The following is a 26,879-nucleotide window of genomic DNA, read 5'->3' on the forward strand; positions in this document are numbered from 1 at the left end:
TGATGCAGTGGAGGTAGTGTGAGCGTGAGAGGACCCGCCAGCTAGGTAAACACGGGACTATAGTAACTACCGCCGCAGAGCAAAAATACGGAGCTTACAATTTATTTACATTCTTGGTGTGGATGAATTCGTGTAACATATTTCAAAATCAACCCAAATAACGACGTTTTAAGTCTACAATCCTACTATACCACACACAGCTGAAATAACAGTAAGATTTCAGAAGCCAAAAAACTAAGTTGTACTCACATCGTCTGTGTAGTCTGCTGCAGACCTCTCGCGCTCCAACTCCATGCGTTGTGGTGAGACTAGCCAGCAGATAATGAATACACGAACACACACTCATAAAAACTCCGCTGCAAAACGTACGCGCTCACTCAAGGGTGCTGCGCTGGTGCTCATCAGCATCACGGATCGCATACAGTACCCTCCGTGTACAGCGTGGCTGTTGCGAGGTGAGGATCTAGGAGCTGATACAGTACTTTCCGCCGCTATTTGCTGGGCTGTCCGCCATGTGCACAAGAATGCTATTGTTTTGTTGAAATCATGTCAAGTGAGGAGATGCCTTATCCTTACATGGGCTGCACTGTGTTTTTAAACACTGACACATTTACCCAATGCCTTATCGTCTACGTAAAGTCAGATCTCAAGAAATAAGAAGACCCAGAGACAGAGTTGATCATGATAATCCGCAGTCATAAATCACTGGGGAGGATGACACATATTATGGCATTGTGTCTCTTTCATTATAAAGTTGATAATATTTTCAACCCTCCTTTTCTTGTGCTATATTTATGGTAGCCAGTATTAATCTCAACCCACCATACGTTGTTAGTCTACCCATGGAGCTGTTATACGGCTGACACAATGAATCTATCCACTCATCAACCTCTATCCATCCAATCAATCATCTATCTCTCAAGCTGTGTGTCTATCCACATCTCTATGACCCTCTGTCTATAATATTCAATCTATATCTATCTACATGTTTGCCATTTGTTAATATTTGTCTATCTATCTATCTATCTATCTACCTATATCCATCTATATATATCTCTCTTTATATATAATATATACCTATATCCATCTATATATATATGTAATATCTATCTATCTATCTATCTATCTATTTATCTATCTGCCTATATTTATGACCTTTCAATTTCGAAAAGATCACGGGTTAGTCTCTCCGGTTGCTCCAGGTTTGAGCAGGTTTGGTCCTCGGTCGTCATTCTGTATAAAATGTCTTTATTGAAAAAGAGAAAAAAATAAATCATTAAATCGACACTCTAAATCTTTAAAGAAATAATTCTCAGAGAATGCTGAGACTAATATTACGACTGCGGCGAAAAATTGTTACGAGTTGGTTTCCTTATTTGTTTCTGTATTAATTATTTTTCTGACCAGTGGCCAATAAATGATCCGGTTACATAAATTATGCTGTGTAAAAACCACATCCTGTTGTATCGGCATATACTTAAAATAACAGCTAGGCCTAAACATGAAAGAAGAGCAGAAGAGACCACCGTGCTGCATGAACCTGAAGAGATATACACTACATTGTATGTACATAGGAAATTCAACTGAAACATTGTCAAGATGACGACCTTTGCTATAGATCAGGGAAGACTGTATGGATTAAACGAATATGTAAATGGCTATATGATAAGCTTAAAACAATATCAGGCCGTAATGATTAAAGAACAAAGGTGCCTTTGCACCCTAATCGTCCAATACCCTTAAGATTCTCTCATCGATATACGCTTTTCAGGTTTGTCCTATACTGTGGGCAGGAGATCTTTTTTCCCCTATGAAAAAAAAAACAAACTTACGAGTGGAAAAAAATTTACCCTGCTCCCGCAGATCATTTGCAAGTTAGGGATAACACTTCATGTACGTCCTTTGCGCCGCTCCTTCTTTCATCAAAATTATGCGGACATTATAGTAAATAAGTTACAGAAAGTAATGCACTGGTCTTCAGTGGGTTTTTCTTTATGTTACTTTCAATTCACTGTATTACAACAGCATCAACAACAATCTCTCATTCTCATAAGTATGCGTATATAACAATATTATAATATACATAATTACACTGTATATACATATATATATATTATATATATATATATGTATTATATATATATGTATATATATATATATATATATATATATATATATATATATAATTACATACATATATACAAAGAATGCTATGTAATTATACATGTCGACCTGGGCAATGACAATGGTGCTCTCGTTTTTATTCGAATGACAAACCACATTACATAAAAACAGCATTTATATTTCCAGTACTTCTGTATACACAATAGGCAGTGCATCGTCTAAGTGTGCTAAACGCAATGAGAACAGACATGCAGCTTTAGTATCTATTGTGACTTTTTGCAGATTTTAGGAGCACTATCCTAAAGACAAACACCAAAATACAGCTTGTCAGCTCATTTTTGTGTGTGTGAAAGTCAGGTGCCTGTATACGGCACTGATGGTAGAGTATACAGTACCGAGTACTTAATAGGGCGCCCTCTTTGGCAATCTTCTCTACTTTACTTTCATCATAATTATCATTATAATAATGTGTATGATAAGAATCAATTATTATTGACGATGACTAGCAATGCATTATGCTTTAATGATGAGTCCTTATTATATACGTGAATCCTTACTTGATTATTGCAGGTCAAACAGAGATGGTACACAAAAGTTGACATTAATTTCAATTTCTGATTCATGCATTCTCCGACAAAAGGTGTCCCCCCCCCCCCCCACCCGCAAATCTGGAATTCTTAAACTATGGAAGTAAGAATGTATACAGTGAATAGTTCAAAAATTCTCTCTTTTGCTTGTCAGCCGATTAACCCTGGGAGTGGCACCAGAAATATGTTATCCAAAATGTATTACCCCCTCCATCCTAAAAATGAATCGACGTCCCTGTTCCCATAAACTGGGCCCCTCACTTTTAAAAACGTATAGCGCCGGCCCTGCTATACGTGAAATGCACTCTAAAACTGGTAAATGATGATTCTGTGCAATGGTCACACCGGGAGATTGGCACGACGCTAACAGGGTGTGTAATGTTTCTAGATGTTCGTCTTGTGTTTGTATATGTGTGCTTGTGCGTGTGTGTTGGGGGGGGGGGCAATATGCAGGGGCGGATCCAGGAATTCTGTAAGGGGGGGGGGGGGGGGCGCAACTAATATTTCTGGTGCCATTTCCGGGTTTCATTTCTTTTTTTTTTCCTTTTTTTTCTTTTGTTTTTAACGAAAAATAAGGGGGGCGTGCGCCGGTTGCACCCCCCCCCCCCTCCCCTGGATCCGCCACTGATATGTGTTGACTTTATCTTATAGACAAAAAGGACAAAATCACTGAGCTTATTTTCTACGAGTTTGATTTGAATAAGTTTACAGTGCCTTTTCCATATAGATTAATCCCTTTGCATATTAGATAACTTTGTTTTTATATCTGCCACACTTATATATTTTGTTCATATTTTTGTCACATCTCTACAATTATGTACAGTATGCACGTTTTCTCAGTTGAACAGTAAATGAATGAATGAATGAATATCATTCTTTAACAGCAAACGATATGCTCATCCATTTCTATAAACAGTGGCAGATCCAGAGGGGGGCGCACCAGGCCCGCGCCCCCTCTTTTTTTTTTTTTTTTTTTTTTGTTAAAACAACAACAACAAATGGGCGGGGGTGCGCCCCCCTCAATTTTGTGAAGGCGCCTCCCCTTTACGGAATTCCTGGTTCCGCCCCTGATAAAGATATCACTCATCACTTCAGTTTTCATGACAATGTATAATTACTAAAGGTTCCATGATACTCTTCTCAGTTTGCTTTGTTTTGCTTATGAAACATTACTTTCTGTGACTTAAGAAGGTGAAATGTTTATGTTCTCCCCTCGAAAAGTGAAATGAAATTTGAATGTAATTCAACTGAATTGAATTTACGCCAACAAGAAGAAAAGTCTATTAATCCCGAAATCAAAGTGATACCACTATTCTTCGTCACACCACTCACATGGACTTATACGGCGTAACATTTGAAATCTCTGACATTTTCAGATTATACCTTAACATTGATATATGTTTACATTATGTGTTTGCCAAAATAATTTTCTTGATAAAGAAATTTGCATTTCAGAGTCAGGTTATTCATGGTAATCCCGTGATTCCTTTTTGGTTAGGCATATTATTACGGCGACTTTCTTTCATGCAAAGTCGACTTTAACTAGCGGATTTACATAATGGTATAATTATCTTTGTTTCCTTTCTTTCATCTCACGCTATTGTATAACGTTTAACAGAACTGTTGTTCAACCGTCGCACTCTCTGCATAGTTTCTTATTTGTTCTAAAGAATTACGATAGTGCATCATTTTCAGATTTTTCCTTTTTTTTTTTCGTGTAAAAGGAAAGTGCGTTACAAAAAAAGAAATATATATACATATGGAATTAATTGGCTTATAGCCACTGATCATATACGACCATGGTCCTATTACACCAGATTGTTTGTCATGAAAGCAGAGGTGGAATGTTACAGGTCGAGAGCTAATTACAAGCTTAACGAATTCAGTATGATTCGAGAAACATTCGATGAGCTTTAAGTTCAAATTCAAATTAATTTATTAGAAATTTTCTGCATCGAATAAATATTACAAATGAAATACAGTCATTTCTTTTTGTTTACAAGACAATAGAACATAGTATTACAGTGTGTACATCCGAATATAAAACTGAGATATATACGTGTACAGATTAAAGAAAAGAATAAGAGAACACGTCAATTGGGAACCACTCGGGATAAAGTGAATCAAATGATCAGACTAAATTATGGTACATGTATTGGGAGTGTAAATGCAGAAGACTGTCGTCAAATAAGCATATAAAATAGCTTGAAGATAATATACGACAGCCTTGAAAGAGAAGAACAAAAAAATGGGCAAAACATACATCTGTATACTTATCGAAAAGAAAAGAAAAGAAAAAGCAAGAAAAAACAGTGACATTCTGGCATCACATTGCAACGACAAAAGTTGTATAGACACCATATACAGAGATGAGCTTTACTTAAACTTATGTAGTCTATTTTAGGATATCTTGAAAGTCATCGGTATAATCTTAATCCAACAGGTATTAAGGTCAATAGGCAACTGGATTACCTTTACTCTTGCTATTATAGTTCGTATCATTTCCAACTATGTGTGAACGTGGTTGAATTGGTGGTTATCACAACATATCTGAGAGTGAATTTAGATCTGTAAGACATCTATTATAAGGTCAGAAGTCGAAGAAAAAAGTCTGATTTGATTGTTTTCTAATCAACCCCACAAGGACACATTCGACATCGGCAGTATCGAAATTCAGTATACAATGAGGCCTGTCTGTGTGTGTGTGGGGGGGGGGGGGTTGAAGTGGAGAAGAAAAAAATCATATTATGAAGAATTATATTTTGGGAGCTTGTGGAAAGAGTAGATAGCACATGCCACAAGGATAATATCAAATTTGATACGTCACAGTATGACATAACACCATTTCAGCCTCATTTCAGCCTCATCAAAAAGTGATTCAACATTGCTTTATTATAGGTACATAAGCTGTTTGTTCCTTTGCGCAGCAGCGTGTGTCATTGCACACTGATATCTTCTCAACATCTTCGAATATCTTGGAAAATGGTAAATACCGACACAAAAGAACAAACAGGAGGAAATTGCATACGGAGACATTCTCTCGTAGAACACTATTGTTCTCACATAATGTACGCGAAATGTTCAATATGAAGACATATAAACGATTGTATATAATTATATCAACACATCCTGCAACATCACTATCGAGTACACAATATTTTAAGCACTAAATGAAGTATTAGTGATTAATGAAATAAATCTTACCGGGCAAATTCCCAGCGCTTAATGCTCGCCCCTGCAATGGGCACATCCTGCAATTATCTCAAGCATCTCGAAACGTATTAATTTTTCTAGGGTGTTTGTGTGTGTGGGGGGGGGGGGGATGCGTGCTTGTGTATTGGGGTGTCAAGGGTGAGTACCCCCCCCCCCTTCAAGGGGAAGAATTTCCCTTGAAGAGTCATGGCTTTCGTGGTGATTTTCCCCCTCTTTATTTCCTTTATGCCCCACCCCCCCCCTGTTCCGTGGTTCCTGCATGTATCTGAATATAAACAAAAATGTTTCAGAAGATAATGACATTTTTCATCGTAATGACATCAAAATGTTAGATTATGATGCGTCATTTCAATGTTTGATGTTAACCGATGATTTGCCCAATTGATACAACGACAAATTAATGATCTGGTTTATTCCGAGGAAAGAAAAGAAAAGACAGCATGTCTTACACTCCGAATAGTACATGGGGTAATGATGACCTTTTGAGAAGACAGTTCACTGATCACGTGATCTCTAACCCTCCTCATTCAAACGTGACTGGAATATCTATTCCCGACATCTGCTTGGCATACCAATCGTCAAATTCCTCGTTCTGAGCAACTGTGAAGAAGTTTTTCCATCTTCCGGAGACACCTGTAAAACAATGTCCAGTACAGTCATCATTAAGTTTAAAAAGGGGGGAAAAAAAACTATACGTGAACATTACAGCGGGGTTATCACTATCACGATTGGCGCCACGATTGAAATCTTGGTCTTAATCGTGGAGCAATCGTGGTGATCTTATAAGATCGTATCAGATTGTATCAGACCCTGAAGACAATCGTGGCAATCGCGTTAATCGTAGAAAATTTTTGGACGGTTCAAAAATTTTATACGATAAACACGATTAATTTTTGATCGTGATCATCGCATCAGATTGTCTTGAATCGTACCAAAACGCAGCAAATCTCATCTAATCGTGCTTCTTAATCGTGTTGATCGGGATCGACTTTTTCACTCCCCTTCTGCTTATTATTATTTTTTTTTTGCACATTTGCCCTTATTTTACTCGCAAATCGTATATTTTGCATTCCGCGAGGTGGTAGCCTGAATCTTTAGATTACCATTTCCAAATGGTAAATTGTACGATTGTGTAGGCATTTCATTAGCATTATTTGTAAGGTATATATAATCTATTTGTTTCACTTTCATGAAATGAAAGTGGTATCATAAATAGAGCAAAAAAATGGCAATGATATGTCTTCACGTGTTGACTAACGTCAGTATAAAAATGAGAATGATTTCCTGAATCTTGTATGAGTGAGCACACATCAAAGGCAAGTTTGGTTACTTTTCAAAAGTATACTACAGTATTTGTTGTTGTTGTTGTTGTTGTTGTTGTTGTTGTTGTTGTTGTTGTTTAGGGGGTCGTGAAGTATTCTGTTTCTTGTGCATTGTATAATAATGATTAAGTGCTGTTATTGTTTCATCATCCATCGTTTGACCTCTTCACATCTATTGTGACATTTTTCACTTTTTGTGGTTGGTTAAGCACAATTTTAGAGGAAATAGCTGTGTCAACTCTCATAAACTGCAAAATACATTTAGTTTAGGATTGTTGTCAGATAATGCAGCAAAGATCTAGCAGCCCATGTCGAATGAGCATAAGAAGCACTAGCTGTGTCTTCATTGAGTAAGCATGTACACTTAAGATGGAGCAAAAAATGCAAAACTGTACTCTTGATATTGAATAAGGGAGGGGCAGCACAATGAATTATGAAATAACAACACCACTGAAACATTCACCAAGAGCAGAACGTTTGCCCACAAAGTAACTTTTGTGACTTTTGAAAAGTGACCATTGCCGTGAATGTAAGGTCACTCGTACATGACTATCACTGTCATTATTTTTCACATTTATGTTAGTCAATAAGTGTAGCAATACCCCTGCGAAATAATTTTGCTTAAAACTTTTTATTTGTTAAAAAGTGATATTATTTTAGGGGAGTTACTTTTCTGTTGTGTGTGTGAAACACTATTAAATGAAACAATAAATCAAGCCAAACCAAACAAAGTTTAAATACCCCATTAATGAGATTACGACATTTTGAAATAAAAAGGCATATGATACATAAAATCAAACACACAAGCAATACTATTAGTTCGGCCAACTTTCTTATATTGAGCGTATAACACATTAGTATGTTAGCATTCAAGAAGATCCCATCCTCTTTTTTAGCTTCACTTTCATCATATTTTCTTCATGTATTTCAAAGGAAAGTGAAAATATTTGTCTTGATCTTTTTTTGAATTATGATCTGATCTTGTGCATTCGGGTTCTTTTTTTTTTGGGGGGGGGGAGGGGGAGGGTGAGCATGTCGATTCAATAATCTTTTAATATTTCTTTAGGTTAGATTAGAGGAGGGACTATTCTGAGGTTGTGGCTGGCCTATAATGTGCTCCTTTCTCTCTGATGATAACGTAGTCGTCATTCGCAATACTGCAAAGGTCACGTTGTCATCATCCTCAACCTGTCAACCCTTGACATCATCAATGGTTGTGGATAGTAGGCCTAATCACTCTTCAGAATTTAAGCAGGGAGGTGCTCACCTCCCTGAGTTAAGGAAACAATGAAATCCATCGTCAGCCGGAATATGATATTCCCATTCGGGTCCAATCGCACCTTAAATGGGGGTCGCTTTTGATCCCGATCGTGAAAGATATCGTATACCTTATCTCAACAGCCCGCATAGTGTCGCGGTATTCGTATTGGAATGTATCAGAACGTAGCTGCACGCACCAGATCGGGGATCTCGATCGTAATGATCGTGTTAGACCGGAACCAATCGTGGACTCAATCGGGACAATCCATATCGGATCGTATTTGAACGGGAGACCAGATCGTGACAGATCGTATTGCTTGAAATAGACCAACTGTGAACATGTCGCATCTAAAGCGGGGTTCCCACTATCACGATTGGCGCCACGATTGAAATCGTGGTCTTAATCGTGCAGCAAGCGTGATAGTCTTATCAGATTGTATCAGATCTCAAGGTCAATCGTGGCAATCGCGTTAATCGTAGGAAAATTTTGGACGGTTCAAAAATTTTCTACGATTAACACGATTAGTTTTTGATCGTGATCATCGCATCAGATCGTCTAGGATCGTATCCAGACGCAGCGAATCTCTTCTAATCGTGCTTCTAAATCGTGTTGATCGGGATCGACTTTGTCACTTCACTTCCGCTTATTATTATTATTATTTTTTGCCCATTTGCCCTTATTTTACACATAAATTGATTTATTTTGTATTCTGATAGGTGGTAGCCTGCATCTTTAGATTATTATTTCCAAACGGTAAATTGTATGACGGTGTGGGGTTTAATTGTCGTAATTTTTAAGGTACATTATCAAAATCATTTTTTTTAATGGTTTCATAAAATGGAAGATGTATTACAGATTTTTAGATGTTTTCATACATTATGTTAATGATGTTTTCATTATTGAGTTGCTATTACCATTATACAGACACACAAAACAGGATATGGGATAACTTTTGTAACGAAAACAAAAAATGAGCAAAAATAAAATGGCAATTGTATGTCTGCACGTATTGACTAACGTCAGTACAAAGATGAGAATACTTTAATGAATCGTGCTTGAATGGGTACATATCAAAGGCAAATGGTTAATTTTTAAAAATATATTACAGAGTATTTCTTTTTGGGGGTGCAGTATCCTGCTGTTTGTGTATTGTACATAGTAATTAAGAGTTGTTGTTTCATCAGCCATCGTTTGACCCCTTTACATCTATTTTGACACTTTTCAATGTCTTTTTTTTGTATGTTTTGTAGAGCATAATTTTAGAGGAAAATTGTTATTTTCAACTCTCATTATTACTGCAAATGTAAAAGTGACCATTGTCGTGGATGTGAGATCACTCGTATGATTATGACAATGAAGATCACTCTTATTATTTTTCACAGTTAGTTATTCAATAAGTGTAGCAATATACCCCTACGAAATAATTTTGCGTAAACCTCCTTTTTTGTTTAAAAGCGACATTTTGTTTAGGGAGTCACTTTACTGTTGTGTGTGTGTATCAGTTATGTTAAACATTGTGAAGTAAAACACTATTAAAATCAAGCCGAATAAACCAAACTTTTAATAACCAATGAGATAACGACATTTTGAAATAAAAAGGCATATGATACATACACTTTGCGAATATGAAATCGAACACAAGGAATACTATCCATTCGGCAAACTTTCTTATATCGAGCGTATATAGCACATAATATTATGTTACATAACATTTAAAATGATCCCATCCTCTTTCCTAGCTTCCATTTCATCATATAATTATTTTCTTCATGTATTGGAGAGAAAGGTCATTTTGTCTTGCCGTGGTTTTTTTTTTTTTTTTTTTTTTTGCCTGGGGAAGAGGGGCAATCATCTGATCTTATACATTTGGGTTCGTTATTTCATTTCTTTTTTTTTGTGAAGGGGGAGGGTGACCATGTCGATTTAATAATCTATTAATTTCTTTACGTTTACTATTAGACGAGGGAATATCTGAGGTTATGGCTGGCCTGGGTGCTGCTTTCTCTCTGATAACATAATCGTCATTAGCAATACTGCAAAGGTTACGTTGTCATCATCGTCAACTTGTCAAGCCTTGCCATCATCAATGGCTGTGGATAAAATTAATAGGCCTAATCACTCTTCACAATCTAAGGGAAACAATGAAATCCATCGTCAGCCGGACTATAATATTCCCATTCGGGTCCAATCGCGCCTTAAATGGGGGTCGCTTCTGATCCCGATCGTAAAAGATATCGTATCTTATCTCAGCAGCCCGTATTGGTTCGCGGTATTCGTATTAGAACGTATCAGTACGTTGCTGCACGTACCAGATCGGGGATCCTGATCGTAATGGTCATGTTAGGTCGGTACCAATCGTGAACTCAATCAGGGCAATCCTGTCGGATCGTATTTGAACGGCAGACCAGATCGTGACAGATCGTATCGCTTGAAATAGACCAATCGTGACCATATCGCAGCTAAGTGAACCAACACGTATGACTCGCATAACCTCGTATCCAAACGTTAAATTTCAGACAAGTTCAACGAAACTTCCACGATCAGTTACGAATGTCAAATCGTGGCGTTCGTAATGGATCGTACGATAGTGGGAACCCCCGCTATGTAATAAATTATGGGGAGAATGTTTTTATCTTTCTGTTTTATTTATTTTCTGTCACATGTAAAAAAACCCCGAAACAACATAAAACCAAGTATCAAAATATCTCATGAAACTTGACATTGAAGTGTATTTTGCAAAGAACATGGCAAGCAACGAATTGCAAAAATGGTCGTTTTTTTTTATTTAAAATACTTTGACAACAAACACAAAATGACACAAGTAGCTATTGCAGTCTGCTGGCATCATAAGCGAGCTTTTGTGTATAAGTATATATACATGTATGTATGTATATATATATACACTGTTAGAACGCTGTGTAAAATTTCGTTGTTTAAAATATTGTTGTTTAAAATTCTAAACAATGTTGTTTAAATATAGAAAATTGGAGCTTGAATGCCTTAAACAGCGGTTGTTTAAAAACAATTCGGAATGATTGTCCAAACAATTAAACATCGTTGTTTAGAAATTGATGGGCAAAAGTCATGTGATAGTCATGAACCAATCAGCGGGCCTGCATGTATCCTTCGTCGCATTTGCAATCGCCGCCGGGCGGCCACCGCGCCTCACACACACACTAACACTAACACGTACATCACACGTTTATGTACATATATCTATACTGTATACACGTAGCGCGGCTATTCATCATGATGGACGGAGGTGACGATGACTGCAATGCAGCTACATTTTGTATATGGAGTCACGAACATTCTCAGCAAATGGGGTCTAGCTATAGAAGAACTTTGCCAGTCATTCCAAGGTATTTATTCATTTAACGGGGAAATTACAGAATACCGGTTTTGCTTCATATAAATTAGCATATTAGTGCGTATAAGAGCCGCCGGAGGCGGGGCCTTCGGCCCCGCCTCCGGCGGCTCTCCCTTAGAGATGAATTTCAGCCCGAAGGGCTGAAATTCGTCTTTCCCGTCGTCTGGGGCCCCCAAAAAGCCCGGGAACGGGACGGCCGTCAAAAAGTAGGTTGACCACACAATTTTTATGAAAATTGAGTGGTTTCAGAGGAAAACTGCTCTAAATCAAGATAACTCGAGTAAATCGTCGGTAAAGAAAATCGAGCCGATTTTGGCGGAACTACTTTAAACTTGATGACGTCATCACAGCTGACATCCTCCTTCCTTCATCTCTTTTCGACACAAGTCATTCACGATCAATCACACTACTCACTAGTTTGGCAAGGCAGCGCGTATACGCGTATTGTCAAGAGACATGTGCGCACTCAACTGCTACACGTATTGTACACTGTACTAGTAAACCCTTACAAAAAATAACCATGAAATCTAAGGTATTACCATGGTAAAACCTCAATTACCATAGTAAAACCATGGTATCGATGGTATTACTACGAGTACCACAGAAAAACCATGGTGATGCATGGTGATACCACAGAAAAACCATGGTAAAACCTCAATTGCCATAGTACAACGATGGTATCGATGGTATTACTATGAGTACCACAGAAAAACCATGGTGATGCATGGTGATACCACAGAAAAACCATGGTAAACTATCATTACCATGACACAACCATGGTACTGATACGTATACCATAGAATAACCGTGAAGTCTATGGTATTTCCATGGTTATACCATAGCACTACCATGGTATTACTACCAGTACCATGGAAAAACCATGCCATCTACTGCATTTGCCTGGTATAACTATACAGGTACAATAAAATAACTATGGTGATGCCGGGTTATGGCCATCATACCATGGCGTCACCACGGTATTACCACTTGTACCATAAAATAACTATGGTATATAGGGCATTTCCTCAGTATTGCTGCACTAATTAACCATGGATATACCATGTAATAACCATCATACCATAGCACGGTTATGGCACTACTAGGCCTATACTTGTACCATAGAATAACCATGGAGATACCATATAACAACCATCATACCATGTACTACAACCACAGGGTCTTTAATCGTACCGCAGCATATATAATCATAGTCTTTATGTTATCTTCTGTATTTCTAAGGTACACAAAAATACCCATGGTGATACCGTGGTTCAACAACAAAATATCAATTATGATATTCTTATAGCTGAAAGGGATTGTACAGTAGGTACTGGTTGAGATGAGGATTCAGATTTATAACTTTTTTTTTCATTCAGATGATAAACCTCTTATGAAATATGAAAGAGCATGTACAGCTGTAATTTCAAGAAGGATTCAACGTTTTGAAGAAAATTCGTCTTGAAATGGCTGAGATTACCAATCCCTCCCCCCCCCCCCAAATTAAAAAAAATTAAAATGAAATTGACAGGCCCCATCTTTCACTAGGAGCTCTTTGTTTTAATTTGTTTTTAGATATCTCAGTCATTTCTCAGCCTGTTTTCATTAAATAAACGTTTGAGTCCTCTTCTGCTCTTTACCATTTCAAAGAGTGGTTTCTAAATATCTCGCAAAACGTTACAAGCTGAATCCTCATCTCGTCCAGTATTGTATACTCCCTTTAAATGTCAAATAATGACAAAAAGGTACATTCTCTACTGGTATCACAAGGAAAAAATGGTCCCATTATAGCTATCCGTTTGACCCAACTTGTTCAAATAGTTGCAAACTGGAAGTAGGCCGATACTCGTTCACATTACCATGGTGTGAATTACCATACAGTTAAAGATGAAAATTAATAACAACTCACACCATTCCAGCTGACACTAAATTGAATGAGCTGGCACACTCTGAAAAACACCAATCAATTCCAGCTGAATATATGGCCTGGCTCTAAATCATTGATTATGAAGTTTTATTTGTACCAACTGGAAAACATGCCGCTCAACTGGCAGATTCACTAGTTGACTCCACTTAGACAAGTTGACTCCAAACTAACATTTCATTCCAACTGACATACTGAAACAAATGAAATAAACTGCGCAATTGTCTACCAATTAGAATTTATTGACATAACCTACAGATTCACCACTGGATTCCAATTGCAAGAAACGGAATAAAGTGTCATACTGAAATATCAACTACCCGATTCCTGTATAGATACAGCTGGACATAAACGGGCCCTTAATAATTGTATTGAAATTGACTATAAGACACAACTGGCAGATTTACCAGTTGATTCCACTTGAAAGCGATGGAATGGACTGGTACACTGAGAAAACAGCTGACTCCAGTTTGAACAAATGGATCAAACTGTGATGAGTGAGTTAATAATAACACACATAATAGTAGTAGCATAGTAGTACTGGTGATAATAATAATGATGATGATGATAATAATAATAATAATAATAATAATAATAATAATAATAACAATAATAAGGTCTTATCCAGGAGAGCCTCTCCACTGTTGCCACTGCTCTATACCACAGGGCCCTGCCATACCACTAACAGTTGAACTGTTCTAATGAAAATGACAGATTAAAAAAAAATAGATCTATTGAGTAAACTGGAATATTAAAGCCTATTGGTTGATTCCAGTAGGAAGAGATAGACCAAAGTATGCCCTTTGACAAAGTGGGATCAACTGGACACAACAAGCAGATTTTTCAGTAGATGATCCACTTGAAAGAAATTGTGTGAAATGGCATACAACAACCAGTTGATTCCAGTAGAAACAATGAGTGCACATTCGAGTTCAACACCCACAAATCATACAGCCAACAAATCAAACAACCCATAAATTTGACGCCTAGCGAACGAGGCCCATATGACTGCGACACTATAAGGCCCACGACACTTTTACAATAACGTAAGCCCCATGATGCAATGTCGAGCTTGTGGGCCTTATGACTTGTGGGATGACCCCGAAAAATTGGACCAATTCGGTGCAGGTCGAATCGACTGGACACAACTGGCAGATTTACCAGTAAAAACTGGCATACTAAAACATCAACTCCATGATTCCAGCAGATTCAGCTTTTTTGAACCAGGCTCTTGTATACCTGTTGCAAATGACTTGACACAACTGATAGATTTATTCAACTTGAAAGCAATGCAGATTTAACCTACATATGCACTTTGATAAAGTTTAGGCCGTAACAGTTAGTAGAACCAAGCCGGGATAAATGGACCAAACTGGCATGACTGGGGAAGTTCATACCAGTTCATCAAATCTGGCAGTTTTACCAGTTGATTCCACTTTTTAAACGATTATAAACGTACCAATACATTACAGTCAAAACTATTGGACCATTATGAGTATACTTGCAACAAATGGGAAAAATCAAAATATATATCAACTGATTCTTAAGGTAAACCCCTTAAACTCTAAGGGACGTGGCAGGAGAGGGAAGGGCGGAATCCACCCTCGACGTTTCGAGTCTGCAATGGAAGAGACCCTGTTATGAGACATTTTGACTTTTTTTCAAGTTCAACTTCAAATTCATTGTTGTTTTTTCCACAGCAAAATAATATATTTGGTGAACATAAATCTCGCTTTCTTCAATGAAAGTATAATGCATGTAATTTGTACAGAGAAAGCAATAATTGAAAACCTAAAGTAGGGGTACAATACAATGGTTGCTGAGGTAACAAAAGTGAAATAAATGAAATATGCATTGTATGAAAAAGGGAGGAACCCACTAAAAAGACAAAGCTTGTGAAGTGCGGTCCCTTCTCCGATTGAAAAAAAAAATCGATGCAAAGATTGATTGAAAACAGCAACAAAGAAACTCTTGAAAAATCTGACTATTCTTTAGCGGAGCGGATCCAGGAATTCCGTAAATGGGGGGGGGGGGGAGGGATCTGTCATGGTGCCACTTCCGGAATTAAAGGGGGCACACACGCCCATTTTCATTTTGTTTTCTTGTTATTTATTTATTTTTATCTTATCAAAAATTAAAGAAGGGGCCCCCTGGAGCTATCACTGCTGTAACATTAATCACTGCGATTGATTGATCTTATGCTAATTATGGTATAAAAGTGGTCAATGAGAATCTCCAATAAGAACACAAAGGAAAAAATTAAAAAACAAAGAAATACATTTGAAACTCCAAAAGCAATCATATACATTAAAAAAATGGCTTTTGGAAGTCCTTTAATGTGTGATGCATACAGTCTTTAAACATGTAAAACCAGACTTACAAATAATTAAGAAATAGACTCTTAATGCTTTTAATTGGGCTAAAATAAGATGTTGGGCCTAATTTGCACAAATAATTAATTGATGAATTAGAATTAGAAATTGACAATCAAAAAAAATTCTCAAGACATATAAGACATAATTTTGTAGATTACACTGTAGTTGTAACACGTGCCAAATTTCGCTATAACGATCGTAAAACTAATGATCAAGATCTTGTGGGGGGGGGGGGGGGGGGGGGGGGTGAGGCAAAATTCCCTCCCAAAATGCAAATTTTAGCATTTATAGCCAAATAAGCCCGGCACGTTAAAAATAAGCAAACTAATTAATTCTTTATATATAACAGTTCATTTGTTTTGGAACTAATTCACATTGTGTGTTATCTCATATAAATTCCAAGTACGACCCAAAATATTATACCGGTACGTTCATGTAATAAATGTACAGCCTGTATTTAGTATATATGTGTGAATGTGTGTATGCGTGTATGTGTGTATGTGTGTGCTTGTGTGTGTGTGGGTGTGGGTGAGTGCAAACACCCGGTTAGTACTAATATATCCACGAACACAACTGACTTCTTCCCATGCAGTTTAAACCTCATCTACCCACCTGGAAAATGTAACACAAGTTGATTCAAGTTGCACGAACCATGTTTTGACTTGGTTTCTGTATCGCTCATGAATATTCATGAGAGAGCATCTAACATGCAAAAGGAGAGAAAATTGAAAGAAGACATAAAAACCCAAAGTATATAGTCTGGGTTTAAACTTTGAAGTATGTTGGGAAATTTCTCTTTTGTTACCAACTATTTTAACTTGTGTTATAACAATGCATATTCATATTTTGATAGGACTAATATTATGTATGACATGTAGTTAGTAACCATGCCTTAAACCTTTTCAGATATCAGCCCATATATAAAGAACTGATACACTAGCAATGTATCTAGGAATAGGAAGTATACTCTAGGTATACAGATAGGTAGACCTGTGTAGAGTAGGATGTATGTCTTGCACAATAGTGTAGAAACAGGTGTATGCGATTTGAGGCCATATCAAGTAGGTAACATACTAGTACTTCATGTTGGAAATACACAATCATTAATATTATTTTTCTTTTCAAATTGTGATATCATGGTAATTTTACCATGGTAATACCATGGTAATACCATGGTAAAACCATGGTCAAATCACCACAGTACATGGTAAATTCACCTCAGAAATACCATGGTATTGTACCATGGTACCGGTACCATGGTATTTGGTAAGCACAGTAATACCATGGTAATATACCATGGTACATGGTAAGAGCAGTAATACCATGGTATTTTGCCATGGTAATACCATGGTAATGTACCATGGTTTTACTAGGGCAAAATTACCAGGTTTCCATGGTTCATTACCATACCATGGTATTACCATGGTAAAGCCATGGTTCTTTTTTGTAAGGGAACATGCGCGCGTTCTGCAGACTCAATACGCGCTACCACTGCACACGTACGCATCATGTGTGTAGGTATTGTTGTACGACTGCATATAGAGTCAACATGGTGGGCTGTCAAGAGAACCCACACAGTGCGTAAGCTCTATTATAAAATGGGTTCAAGAATGTAGCCAATTGGAAGCGCTGAAATGAGTCACGTGTGCGTGCATTATTTTCTTCAGGTAAGCACTAAGAAGAGTCTCTCTTCCACCTCCCTGGCCTGACGTACGTCACAATGTTTTACACTAGCAGTGCGCACTCAATCAGTTGTTACAAGTGCGTCACGCGCTACTATACGCGCTGTCAATCCTGTAAACAACTTCTAGTTCGGGCCGCGGGCTGCCACAACAGCCGGCGGCCTTTCTTGTGCATAACAGTACGTGGCGTACGTACACTCTTATACGTACGTACAGTACTTATAGTGTGCGGGATTTCCGAGTGCGACGTGCGTAAATGTTTGGGACGAACATCTTCGGACATCTTGACTTTTGAGCGAGTGCTACATGTAGCTGACTGGTATTGACCCACAAAGGTACGTGAATAATGCTGTTAGTTTTCGACCCATTTTATAAAACTAATGATGCACAGGATTATTTCGTGGCGTTAGTGAAGGTGCGGCGCGCTCGAGAGTATTGACAATGGTGCGACATGCACGAGGCGCAGCCACTTTATCCTGTGCATCATTAGTATATTATACAACACCTCAGAATGATGTCGAATTGTGATTGGCCAAGAACATGTCACATGACATTCAATAGAAAATACCTATCAAACTCATTGAGAGTGACAGCCATACAATAGGCCCCTGGCATGGGCCTATAGCACGGCTCGAAGGTACTATAGCACGGCTTCGCGGGGGGCTACTAATGCATGGCCGCTCACAGAGTTCTGTGGCTCACACCCGTAGCAAAGCGCCAGCAAACTACATTGTACAGTGTACGTGCTGGCCGGCTGCGCTGCGCTGCCGGTAAGTCTCACAGACCAGGCGCGGCGGAGTACTGCAACGTTAACGTGTACGCGCAGTTACTTTACCTAGCTAGTTGCATGTATCGCGGCCTGTAACACCTAGCGGTACTGCTGTGTTTTTACTTTTGACTCTGATCTGCTACGTGGACCACAGTGATCCCAACATCAAGACTTCATTTCAAATTGAGAAACCGTAATTTGATTATTTTTCTGTGTTTTTATACAAAATCATTTTCGGAAATAGACAAAGTCTAGACCTACTACTAGATCTACCGACATCTCAGATCGACCTAACAGTCAGGCCTAACTCGATCTAACGTTAGCGTGGAATGGGTATAGACCCTGCGGAGTTCGTGATTCCTGTGACTGTGTGGTCGAATCATGACGAGTGTTTGAAAGCAGTACACAGGGTGGTTTACAATTCTCTGCCTAATTGTTACATTTATTTTTGGGCCTTCCTGAGCTGGTGGTCACTAATTTTGTATTGTGATTGTGGACAAGGTGTTGTATAAAACGAATAATTTATGATTTTGTTCGTGCATTGGGGCACGTAATACCGCACTCGGCGCGAGATTCGCCACTGGTCTATTCAACGCGGCGCTACGCGCCTTGTTGAATAGACCAGTGGCTCATCTCGCGCCTCGTGCGATATTCGTGCCCTATGCACTCACAACTCATAAATTATTCGTATACTGTAAGCTAGCACCAGCAATTAGATAAGTGATTGTTTTCTAGTCTCACCTAAATTGCTGTCGATTTCTAGGATACGGACTATCCTCAACTCCTAAAAACGTGAGTATTCATCGTAAATTCGGGTAAATTTTAACGGCTAGTCTAGACTAGCATCGTCAGGATCTAGAACTACATTATTCGGGGGACACCCCCGAAACCCCCGAGAACAACGTAAGATACCACACTTCTCACCGCACAGATCAAAGAAAACACACGTAAACAAATGCAATCGTCGACAGCCGAATCACGGACCGTATCGCAGATCGGATTAATATTTCAGATGGTTGCTATCGGCAAGCGTAATTACGCTCTTTTCAGAGCGATTTGCGCTCTCCGTGATTGGCTGCCGGTATTCTGTAATTTACCCCTCACGCTTAACATTTTGGGTTCTTGGCCGGGCTGCGCTACGCCTCGCCTTCATGCATGTAACGTTAGAAACTGTATAAAATGTTAACGTTAACGTTAAGTTAGGTCGTCTGCAGACCGGTAGGTTTCCTACGTACATTATGTTTTTCAACCAATGCGTGCTTGTATAAACACTTGCATAATTCAATCCTTACATACATTTTCAAAACTTCACATAAAATACGAATTTCTTTTACAAAAACTAATCATCTAAATCAGCGTACGGAATATTCCCATTGTTGACACAGTACCGGTACTACTACGTAGTCAGTACAGAGTATAGCCTATTCGTTGTAGTTCTATCTGAACAGTAACAGCAGCTGGCACCGTATCACATCACGCACAATCTATAGGCACGGTGTCCGAGTTCGATGATATGATGTAGAAATCTAACAAGTTAGCTAGGCATAGGGTCTAACGTGACGGTTAGGGCCTAGCTAGGCAATGCTAGGGCCTAGTCAAGGGCTAGGCCCTATATTTTAGACTGCTGTGCTAGTGCTAAGTTCAATTACACAATGACCTGTCTCGATCATTTCCTACCTCATAATTTAGAACTTATGGTCGGCTGGGGCTGTATGATTGATAGCCCTAACGTTACTACATCGATCGACCACCCTCTTGTATGTAATAAACCGACCGTGTATTAATTGGCGCACTGAACGCTTAGTACGCACTTCACTGCACGCAAAGCATATAAAAATGGATTGGCTTTGACTGTTGTTAAAGTTAATGGTTTTAATCAAAGACAAAAATTCGAATAAATATTTTCACCGAATCATAATGTAATGTCTATGGAAGTTTCTAAAAAGCTTCGTACAACACGGTGTTCAATACAACTTGGTTTGCCTGCATTGTCAATGCAAAAACAGCGGTCGATCTCAATAAGGAGCGTTACCGCGGGGAGCTGAAACGAGGCCACGCAAGTTCGACGGCGATATTTTTGCACTGAAACTTCGAATCGAAAAGGGAACAAAGGCATTTGATAGCCTAGCTCTGGATTTTCTCACTCACGTAGGTCAAGTTTTTTGCATGAATTTCAGTGTTAAATATTCTTATCAAGCAAATAAACATTAGGCGGTCGATGAGTAGTAGGTCCAACAGTACAACCAAAATCTACTGTAAACGTAACGAACCCCCCCTAAAACCCAATACTAAAGTGCAAGTTAAGTTCTGCTACTTTTGCTGGAGCAATTCATTCTTTACTGAGCATCATTGCCAATGATGCTCGATGAATTAAGGTCTACGTAAGCTTCCAGTAGAAAAAAAAGGCCTAGAACCCCTATAGAAAATGAAGATAAAGACAGAAAACAGATTGTGGTGTTTTTAACGCACAATATAGTCTATGCACCACACGTGAACTTAATGCCTGTAGTAATAATATACCACCTTTAATAGTAGAGTTCTATTTGTTTCGTGTAGGTAGGTGGTTTGGAACCAATTTTTGGCACTTTTGTCACTTTCGAATAAGTTTCTATGCAAAGATTAGGAGCTTTCTTCTCAGTCTGTCAAGATTTCCATGCCAAACGAAGCACATTGTGCAAATTCACACAAACTTGTGAGAAAAATGTTTATAGAATGAACATTTTTGCAGAAGCTAATGATCATGCATAATTCACTCCATCATTTATGTTTTTGTTATTAACTTGAGTATTATATTTTTTTCCATTTGGTTTATAGCATTCTTTCTGCCAGTGGGCCACCCTTAATATGATTACAAATGCAATCTTGTTCCCTAATTTGTACAGATCAAGCAAGACTTCAGCCAGGAGATCATGGCTGAAGACAGGATGTTTGCAGCATGGCCATGTATGCTGACAAAGTACTCTAGTATGGGGAATCAAGATGTCCATTGTATCAAATGCTGCTTATTCGTCACATGGGTGACACCGATGGCCTTTCCCAAGGTACATTATAAATAGTATTGCTCTGTGTAGAGATTCTAATCTACAGCGCCACGCAGTACCACCCTTTCCTTTTTTGCATTTGAGTTGAGGTGAATTTATTAACAACATTAACAAAATACTTACAGTATGTACATGACTATTAAAAAAAATTGTTAGAGCGAGAAATTCATTCAATGCTTGTTAATTAATTTCTAAGACTTTCGCAAAAACCTGCAAAAACTGAAGTGGATCTGTAATTTCAAAGCCAATATCAAAGAGATCATCCGGGCTCTTGATGACTCTGCTTTGTCCATCATTCAACTTGCATGTCATGTTCCCGTATTTGGTTTTGTTGCCGATTCGACATCATGAGCTTCCTTGGCATTTATCATGCACTGATCGAGTGACACATTGCATGCCTTTAGATCTTCATTGATGTACACACTTTTCATGTTCTCTTTTCCTTTCAGACTAGAATGCCCAGAATACAGTTTGTTCCTTTTGTTTGCAACAAAGTGGACTTTGATCTGCCTGCTCTTTCCTTCTTGCCTTTTCCCCACGATGATGACAAGATCATGAAGATGAGATGTCCTCTTTCCAAATGTCTAAGCCAACTTCCTTGGCAACATTTGACTCGCCCTCAGTAAGCTCTTCCTCTGTCTCCTCAGCCCCCTCTGGCAGGCCAGTCAGGCAGAGATTGTCCCTCCTTAGCTCATGTTGGACCTCGTCCTGCTGGAACTGAATCCTCAAGAGATGACATGTGGATTCAGAACATCTTTAATTGTGCTCATACAAGCTTCTTTCGCTCCTTGTATCACATGCGGTGGTGCAGCTATAATGACTGTAACTACAACTTGGACAATTATTTGGGAGAGGCTGTCTCCTGCCCCTCTCTCACATTATAGCACCCCACGGCCACACAGTTCATGTACACTGAAACTTCTGGACGGTTTGTCCTTGCCTCCTTCATCTACCATTCCCCTTTTCTTCTCTACTGCCTGATCAACTCACATGATAATCAAGCTTTTGTCATTATAGGATAACATTAACAGAGAAGTCTTTTATGAACTATTAAAGTTTTTGTATTCTTTTTCCTACTACTTGGAATAAAAATCACTGGACCTTGAACATCCCTTGCTCTTGCTAATCTAATTAAGATATATGCATATTAACTGATCTTGCTTTATGCAATGCCAGAATATGACATGAACCTCCTGCAAAAGCCCAAATGTCATTCATATTGCAATAGTCTTTGTTAAGCACTTAACAGTAGTGCAAGATTATTCTTATTAAGGCACTGGCTGTCAACACCATTCGACTTTCTTTCATCAAGTTCATGGTAACTCTGATTTCTGCTTTGTAGAATAGCATGATGATTATTACAGCATAATAATTCTAATGCTTGGCCTTACAAGTTTGGCTCTACTCATCCACAATTACTTGCCCGTCTTGGTAGTAAATGCCGTTGCCAGAATCAGTCCCTCATTCAAAATGTGTAGTATTTTCTACAATACCCTCCAAACAACTTTAAAACAGCCCCCCCCCCCCCCACAGTTAGTAATCCCGGTTGCAATCAAGTACAATATAAGTACATAAGCCAGCATCTGAATATGAGCTGATACTTGTCATCATTTCTCTTTATCAGCCTTGATTGTGTTAATATTTTTAAAGGGTATATTTGTACTTATCATTAAAAATACTCCCCCTGTGTCATACATTTTGCTCCACAGAGGAAAAAGAGACGCTTGCATTCAGCATGCTGCCGCTAGTTTGCCAAGGCTGGACTGCGAGGGTGTTGGGCAAGTGCTCCTTTCAGGAGTCGTTGGAGCTATTCTACGACTTTCAACCTGTAAGTACCTAACTGTTCGGAGGCTAATCTTCTAAAACAAGTGATGTGTTGCCCTCTTATCAAAACGATGAGATGGACTTTGACATTGCAATACAAAATATAGAAATCATCAAGCTGTGGTCAATAGTTACAGAAATTCCCAGTTTATGCTGTTTCATTTGTTAGTTTAGTCCATGGATTCTACATATTTATGCAAATTTACTATGTTGCTAATGTATGCTGTGAATCACAATAATTTTTTTTAATGAAATAAAAAATCTTATATTACATAGTCAACATACATATTTACTTTATTTTGTGCCTGACTGCTCAATCACACACTTGTCCAATATCAATATGTCCTTTTCATTTTGATAAAAAGCTCTGGGAAAAAATTCGCATGAAATGCAAAATTGGTCCCAAATGTCGCCAATAAGGAATATTCCATTCGTCAATAAATATTGCACTTGACCTATGGTATCATTATATTCAGCAAGATGCTGGAAATATATCACGTACCACTCATATACATCCAATGTGATACAGGGTGTCTCTCCCCCCCCCCCCCCCCCCATACCAAAAAGAAAAAAGACCTCGCATACTCCTTAATGTTCCTACAATGTAAGTGGACAAAATTGTTATACTGCTAGTATTGGAAAGAGTAACCTACCCAAAGTAATGAAATGCAATTCAGAAGTAGTTTTTGTTTGATAATACTTTTTGCCTGGGCTTGCTAGCAATAAAATTAATTGCCTTTCAGAAGTTCCCATAGGCCACACAGTTGAAAATTCATTCAGCCATGTCATGGTTAGCCCTTGCAAGAATAGAAAATTTAATACATGGATGTTATATACTACATAAAATACCCAATTTAGGGTACATGTTTGCAAATGAAATGTTGCAGAATTTGGCCAGGCACTTTATTATGAACTCTACCTTGAACACTGGAGAGGTGTGGGAAATATATCTGTTCTGATGGACCTCATTATACCAATGCCTCAACCCAACACTTCTGCGTAGATTATTTCAAGATTTTATCGAGATGTATAGTTATGCATGTTTCTTTTCCAATTCCATTTCATGTTACAGGAGTGCACAGACCTGGCTTTCTACATTGGACAAATTGACAGGAAGCAGAGACCACAGCCCTTCATCTTGCTGATGGGAGGATCCTGGAAGAAGCCACTGCAAACCTTTGTCGTTAGGAAGTTTTGGCTACACGACGCGAAGACCGAGAATACAAGGAAGCGATCTACAGTCCCTGTACTCTGACTCCCGTCCCCATATCTATGCAGTTTCGCTTTCCTGTGCAGGACGGAGGCGTGGGGACAGGATCGCTGATTGGTTGGCTGACTGGCTGGCTCACTCCTGCCTAGCATCGGGACCGAACGCTATTTTGGCCAAGTACCGTACTCGTCTTCCCCTGGACAGGACGTTCCTTGGATTTGATCATGTCCAGAAGCAAATTTCGCACACGACACGCTTCACTCTAGGCTGCGTTGTGCTTGCGAAAACTCCCTATTGTAGAGAGACAGGGATTCTTGTTTCCAACTTTGACAAAGGCTGTGGACTGTGCATTCAAAGTGCATTATGTCCTAGATGTAGAGTACCAGGCTCAATGTTTTGCTGCTTGGCAGTTCTTGGAGACAGTTGTGTACAAAATGCCTGGTAAAGTGACGTCCAATTCTGTGAGAGAGATCAGGACATACCTGAACTCTTCAAATCAGGAAGATTAGATGCGTAGAATGAGATTTTCATGGTCATCAGAAGTTTAATTGACAAAGTTGACTTTTAGGTCAATCGTCAAAGCAAAGGTTTGGTATCTATGTTTTATTTGTTTATAACTCAATAAGTAATGGATACATGTCACATGGAAAGATCAAAGGTCATGAGAAGATTGTTCTATGTGGGTAATGTGGGCCCTTGAAAACTTGTGATAAAGATGGGCTAGAAATGAATTAAAAAGAGTATTTTGCATAGTAGTGACTTAATGAAATATTGGGCAAGATCTTCACAGGTTTATACTGAAGCATGACAGTCAATTTTCAGAAATATAGCAATTGTGAAATTAAAACCTCATATCTGTTGAGCATAATGGAGGTGACACTCTGTACTGAATGTGGCCTTCATAAAATTCAAGATGAACTGTTTCGTAGAATGTATATTTCCATTATGAATTTATTTCATTGTATAGGGCCTATAGAGTAATCGTCATTACTGCTATCTCTATCACAGGAGTGACAGAGATGATCTTTGCTGGACAGATGTGCTGTACTTGGCACATCCCAGTTATGAAAAAAAAAATTGTATGTGTTCATGGTAGCAGGTATGACTAAACAGGAGTAAGTTTCATTATAATAACAATGTACTGTATATGTTATTTCGTCTGTTCAGATATGCTGAATATAGGTATGGAGTAGAATTTTCACAAGAGATAAAACTTATTTCTTAATGTGAATGGTTTCTCCATCTGCAGTATATTTACAGTCATCATTGTACTGTCAAGGAAATATAATCTAATAACCCCTGACTTACTATTGCAGATGTTCCCCAAAAGCATTGCAACTGAAATGATTCAAAATGTTGTTACATCAAATTGAACATTGTTAAATATGATCTAGTTAATAGAGAAGCTGTGTAGTGCAATACCTTCAGTAATGTTTTCTTAGTGGGGAAACAAAGTACAGTATTGGGACAGAAAAGCAAATCCTTAGAGGGCCATTCCCGTATGCTTCGCTTATGAGATTTCCAAGCGCATGTTATAGTGACAAACACTTCAAGAACAAAGTCAGTGGTTCTAAGAAAATCAGATAATTATTCCAGGAAATAAGACTCATTCAAGATTTATCTTGTCTTGTCAGGGTATGATCACTATAAAACTGGATAATGTGTCTGTAAGGTGTGCATTGGACTGTAAAAGCATTCTGAAAAATTACATTCTCTGTGTACTGTTCATTCAGTTGGCCCTTTTGGACCCATCTGAGGACAACTGATGGTCCCCATGCACCCACACAATATGAGAAATGAAGCAACAAAATATTCAATGTGGCACAGGTATAGATAATCTCAAGCTGAACACATCCATGTTATGCCTAATAATTAATTCTTTAATTACTGCATGTTTCAAATTCAATTTGCCATCGCAGTTTAGTTGAAATATTGTGAAATGTGATTTTTACGGTGTTAAGCGCCCCATTTGTATGTAAGTGGAATCAAAATGTACATTTGACAATACACTAAGCTTTAGATGAGTCGAGGTCAATTCAGCTGGGAAATCACTTAACTCAAGCATAACAAAAGCTCGTGATTTTTCCTCTGCAGTCAAACTGCATATTTTTACTAAATCCGCGCAAGTCAACACATTTTTCTCGGTTCTCGAGAACTCCGACTTATCAAAGGTTAACTGT

At 38.3% G+C, this 26,879-nt stretch overlaps 2 protein-coding genes across 5 annotated transcripts in view; both read right to left on the bottom strand.

The window, feature by feature from the left end:
* Positions 1–302, bottom strand: part of LOC139721562 (1-phosphatidylinositol 4,5-bisphosphate phosphodiesterase beta-4-like) — a 193,997-nt gene extending 193,695 nt beyond the window's left edge. For 3 of the 4 annotated variants that reach the window (XM_071632882.1, XM_071632881.1, XM_071632878.1), the window contains exon 1: positions 250–302. The gene's annotated coding sequence lies outside the window, so the exon portion shown is untranslated. The remainder of the gene's footprint in view (positions 1–249) is intronic. The other variant, XM_071632879.1, reaches the window with a different exon arrangement.
* A 5,882-nt stretch (positions 303–6,184) lies between these two features.
* LOC139721523 (sulfotransferase 1A1-like) overlaps positions 6,185–26,879 on the bottom strand; it is a 26,853-nt gene continuing 6,158 nt past the window's right edge. Inside the window, exon 7 of the mRNA XM_071632838.1 lies at positions 6,185–6,557. Coding sequence (XP_071488939.1) covers positions 6,448–6,557 — 110 coding nt within the window. The 3' untranslated portion in view covers positions 6,185–6,447. The remainder of the gene's footprint in view (positions 6,558–26,879) is intronic.

The sequence above is a fragment of the Diadema antillarum genome, unplaced genomic scaffold, assembly GCF_040938485.1.
Source record: "Diadema antillarum isolate AM-2024a unplaced genomic scaffold, OU_Dant_1.0 scf00000145, whole genome shotgun sequence".
NCBI classification, from domain to species: Eukaryota; Metazoa; Echinodermata; class Echinoidea; order Diadematoida; family Diadematidae; genus Diadema; species Diadema antillarum.